Source organism: Callospermophilus lateralis, chromosome 7, assembly GCF_048772815.1.
Source record: "Callospermophilus lateralis isolate mCalLat2 chromosome 7, mCalLat2.hap1, whole genome shotgun sequence".
In the NCBI taxonomy this organism is placed as follows: Eukaryota; Metazoa; Chordata; class Mammalia; order Rodentia; family Sciuridae; genus Callospermophilus; species Callospermophilus lateralis.
In genome coordinates this window covers 117,974,297-117,979,147 of record NC_135311.1, presented here as the reverse complement: position 1 = coordinate 117,979,147, position 4,851 = coordinate 117,974,297, and the positions used below count along the sequence as shown (strand labels likewise).

The 4,851-nt window shown below is 52.9% G+C and overlaps 1 protein-coding gene across 1 annotated transcript; it reads left to right on the top strand.

The window, feature by feature from the left end:
• The first annotated feature begins 309 nt into the window (after positions 1 to 309).
• Tekt2 (tektin 2) lies at positions 310 to 3,722 on the top strand. Its single transcript, XM_076862981.2, has 9 exons — positions 310 to 465; positions 673 to 798; positions 964 to 1,169; positions 2,216 to 2,359; positions 2,442 to 2,556; positions 2,730 to 2,837; positions 2,965 to 3,108; positions 3,266 to 3,345; positions 3,509 to 3,722. The coding sequence occupies exons 1-9, from the start codon at positions 310 to 312 to the stop codon at positions 3,720 to 3,722; spliced, it is 1,293 nt and encodes a 430-aa protein (XP_076719096.1).
• The last annotated feature ends 1,129 nt before the right edge of the window (positions 3,723 to 4,851 follow it).

Below are 4,851 nucleotides of genomic sequence, written 5' to 3'. Positions count from 1 at the left end.
CACTTCCCCCCCCCACACACACACACATACCAGGGACTCCTTTCTCTCCTTTTACCTGCTCAGGTATTGCAGGTCCAGGGCCTAGGGTCTGGGGGTGGAGGGGTGGAGGGAACCTATCTAATAGAAGTTGAGCTCAGCGGGGACTATCCCCCAGTAGGCTTCCTGTAGAAAGGGGCTCAGAAGAAAATAGCATGGCCCTTGGAGCAGGCAACTGAGCCCTTCCACTGACGTCTCCTGCACCTTGCTTTTCCCAACACAGGTGGTGTGTCTTGGAACAGGTCCGGGGTTTGGGACTCACCACCCCGCACCATGGCCACATTCAGTGTCAAGCCAAGTCAGCGCTTCCAGCTGCCGGACTGGCAAACTAATAGCTACTTGCTGTCCACCAATGCGGAGCGGCAGCGAGATGCTTCCCATCAGATCCGTCAGGAGGCCCGGATCCTCCGCAATGAAACGAACAACCAGGTGGAAGCCCCAGCTGGGTACCCCGCCCCCAACCACTATGCCATTGAGCTACATTTGCAGACCTTTTCATTTTTTATTTTGAAACAAGTTCTCATTAAATTGCCCAGGCTGACTTTAAACTTGTGATCCTCCTGCCTCAGTCTCCCCAAGTCTCTGGGGTTACAGGCATGCACTGATATCTTCTTTATCTTGCTCTCTCTCTTCCAGACTATTTGGGATGAACATGACAACAGAACTCGACTGGCAGAGAGGATTGATACTGTCAACCGGTGGAAAGAGATGCTGGACAAGTGTCTGACTGACTTAGATGCTGAGATTGACACCCTGACACAGGCAGGGGATCAGGGCTGGGTACCAGGACAGTCTGCTGCAAAGATCTCCCCTCCTTCCCACTTCTGGGTCTGGAAACCCTTGATGGGAGTTCTCTGTTAAAAGTGGGGATAAGAACTGCCTCCCAATGCATGACTCCTCCAACCTCCTGAACCCCCTCTTTTCTAGATGAAGGAATTAGCAGAGCAAAATCTGCAGGCCAAGAACCTACCAATGGATGTGGCCATTGAATGCCTGACCCTTCGGGAGAGTCGGCGAGACATTGACTTTGTGAGGGATCCTGTGGAGACTGAGCTGCGTAAAGAGGTGGAGGTCATTGAGGCCACCAAGAAGGCATTGCAACAGAAGATCAACCAGGCCTTCGAGCAACTCTGGTGAGGCAGAGACTGTCATCTGTGTGTTCACATGCACTTGAAGGCTTCTATGAATGTAGAGCACAGGTTTGGGGATTCATAAGTAACTGGGAATTCATCCCCTTGTCCCTCCTGTACTTGTCAACTAGTTGGTTGTGGCACTTTCCCCACTGCCTGGATACAGTCTCAGAATACTTGTCAAGAACCTGCTCTAGACAGTCACTCTAATTCATGCAGAAGCAGGGGAGCTGAAGCCCACTTCCCAGCACCCTAAGTACCTTATTGTCGTGTTCCTGGCAACAAAAACACTCAGGGTCACTCCAGGGGAACTGGGCTGCACGAAATAACCACACAAGAGTCAGAGATACCTTTTTCTTTGGGGGGTCCTGTGACGGCTCCTTTGACCTTAAGGGTCCACAGAAAGAAAGAGCCAGCACGTGCTGACCCTTTTATTGAAGAGAAGCCATTCAAATGAGTCAAGGGGTCAGGTTTCAGGGGACTGAGTCTAGCTTCATGATCTCTGCTGTCGGCAGATTGACTGACATCTAGGAAGGTCACACCCAAAGGCAGAGCAAGAGAGGGGGACACGCAAAGGGTGTTGCCAAAGAACATCCTATCCCAAACAAGGCGAAGAGGTAGTATCACAAAGGAACAGGTGAGCGTAGCTCGATCCATGGGGCTGCAGAAAGGCACGCCTATGCATGAAGATACATTCTGCTACTTCGAGGATCAGGGCAGTGTCCAGGCCACTAAAAAGTGACTAGGGAAGGAAAATGCTAGTCATTCAGCGTGATGGCCTCCCACACCTTATCATGTGTATGCGTGAGGCTTCGTGAGTGCAGCCACATACAATGCACCCCGTGGGTGTGTGCACACACTTGGGTGTCACTGTTCTGTCTGTGGGAGGCTCATCCAACTGTGCTGGTCTTTAGTCGCAGCTGCAGCAGCAGCCCGTCTTCTGCCATGCACAGTCATCTCAGCCTCCCCATCCTTCAGTGTCGAGGTACAATGAGAGCTGAATGTGGGGCCTCAGGGGAGGCTCCTGATGGAGTCTGCTCTGTGTCCAGCCTCCTGCAGGAAGTCCAACAGCAGCTCAACCTTGACCATCGGGGCAAAATGGAGACGCTGGAGATCGACAGAGGCTGTCTCTCTCTCAACATAAAGGCCCCAAACATCTCTCTAAAGATTAATCCTGCACGTGTCCCCAAGGGGTAAGAAGTGTGTTTCTATCAGTGCTCACCCCCCCCTTCATAGGCTGCACACTGCAACATTATTATTTCCTGTCACCTGCAGCTCCACCACCCTCCAGCAATGGGATGACTTCAGTCAGTTCAACAAGAACCGAGCAGAGGCTGAGATGAAATCAGCCACGGAGCTGAGGGAAGCCATCGCCCTAACTATTGCAGAGGTGAGTAAGCCCCCCCACACGCTGCTGCTCCACAGCCAACAGATGGAATCAGTGTGCCCTCGGCCTGTACTTTCTGTTGCCTGTTGACCACATGGCACCCCTCCCCTCACTTAAGCAGCAAGAACTTGAGCTTCTGTGCCCTACCCTTGCATGGTATACTTCCTGTCCTGCAGACCAACAATGAACTTGAAGCCCAAAGGGTTGCAACAGAATTTGCCTTTCGGAAACGGCTGCAGGAGATAGAGAAAGTGTACAGCGAACTTAAGTGGCAAGAAAAGAACGTGAGTCTTCCCCGGGGCCTGGCCTCCTACTATGGGGCAAGGAGCCAGACTCCCTGCCAGGAAACCCTGGACTGGGTGCTCCAGCATGAGTTCCACTGGTGAAGACCAGTCACTCTGTCCCCCACAGACTTTGGAGGAGATTGCTGAGCTGCAAGAGGACATCCGGCGCCTGGAGGAGGATCTGCGCAGAAAGATTCTAAACCTGAAGTTGGTCCACACCCGGCTGGAGTCCAGAACCTACAGGCCCAATGTGGAACTCTGTAGGGACCAGGTTCGAGGGCATAGGCCCCCTTGCTGAGGTTTCCTCAGGATCACCCCCAGCATATATTCCTGTGGAGCAAGGGTGCTGGCCTAGGGCAGCCCTTAGGTCATAGGCTGAAGGACAGCATGGCTAACCTGGAACTCACATGATGCACCTCTGCCTCCAGGCACAGTATGGCCTCACTGATGAGATTCACCAGTTAGAGGCAACCATCCATTCCTTGAAGCAGAAGCTGGCACAAACACAGTAAGTTTGGGAAGTGGGCAAGAGGTATGGGGAGAGACTGAGAGTGCCCATGGGTGGGGGCCTCTTGATACCTGCTGGTTCCCCTGGACTGTAAGCTGGTGGGTGCGGTCCTGGCCTCCCAGCCTCATGTAGGAGTGGTGGGTTGTTGATACTTCCTCCCCAGGGATGCTCTGGATGCCCTGAACAAGCACCTGGCCCGGCTGCAGGCTGACATTGCTTGCAAGGCTAACTCCATGTTGCTGGACACCAAGTGCCTGGACACGAGACGCAAGCTTACTGTGCCTGCTGAGAAGTTTGTGCCTGAAGTGGACACCTTTAACCGCACCACAAACCGCACCCTGAGTCCACTAAAAACCTGCCATTTGGAGCTGGCATAGTATAGACGGAGTGGGGGGGTAGGAGTTTGATGGGAAATGGGTGGGGGAAGAGAATGAGTCCTAATAAATATGTAGGCTCTCAAGTCAGTTCATTCTCTGCTACCCCTGCATGCAGACAGAAAATGAAAGGGTTCTTTTAAAAAAAAAAAATTTTTTTTTTAGTTGTAGATGTACAAATACCTTTATTTTGTTTATTTTTATGTGGTGCTGAGGATGGAACCCAGGGCCCCACATGTGCTAGGCCAGCGCTCTACTGCTGAGCCACAACCCCAGCACTCCCACCCACAAAGGTTTCTTGACCCTCCTCTGTGTAGAGGAGCAAAAATGCAAACATCAGCTCCTCAAATTCCACATTCTAAATCCAACTCCTTCCTTTTCAGGGAAAATCTCTCAACACCCCCATGGGCTCTAGCAGCTGGCCCCAACCCAGTTCTGCCCTAGCTGGAACCTTGCATACCTTTTTTTTTTTTTAAGTTGTTGATAGATCTTTATTTTATTTATTTATTTAGGTGTAGATGGACACAATACCTTTATTTTATTTATTTTTATGTGGTACCAGGGATTGAACCTAGCGGTTCTCACATACTAGGCAAGCGCTCTACCACTGAGCCACAACCCCGGCCCCTATTTTATTTATTTATATGCTGTGCTGAGACTCAAACTCAGTGCCTCACACAAGCCATGCAAGTGCCGCTGAGCGCCAGCCCCACCCCTTGCACATTAGCTTTTTGATGCCCAGGGGAAGCGCCGAGGCTAGGATCACACCAGGAGGGCATGGAGGACGGGGTGGGCCAAGAGCTAGGGCTGCCCGGAGAGGGCCGGAAGCAGGGGTGCCCGCCCATGGGAGGCAATGGCCTGGAGCGACTTGATGGTCTGGCTCAGTACCTGCCCCTCGGAGACCCTGTAGTGGCCGTCCCGCCCCGCTGTGACGCCATTAACAAGTACCGAGAATATCGGGCGCCAAAGCGAAGCTGGCGGAGACGGAGACTGCGCGGTGCCGAAACTCTGACCGCTAGGTGGCGCTGTGGATGAGGGCGACACAGAGGCTCCAGTCCACCGGGGGGCGCTGTGGGCCGCGGGGATAGAAGGACGCGGCGGCGGTGGCGGCACCGGAAGTAGCGACTGGCCT

Coding starts and splice junctions, on each gene's coding strand:
- Tekt2 (XM_076862981.2), top strand. CDS start 310: ATGGCCACATTCAGTGTCAAGCCAAGTCAGCGCTTCCAGCTGCCGGAC. Junction 1,170..2,215: donor CAGGCCTTCGAGCAACTCTG/GTGAGGCAGAGA, acceptor CTCTGTGTCCAG/CCTCCTGCAGGAAGTCCAAC. Junction 2,360..2,441: donor CCTGCACGTGTCCCCAAGGG/GTAAGAAGTGTG, acceptor TGTCACCTGCAG/CTCCACCACCCTCCAGCAAT.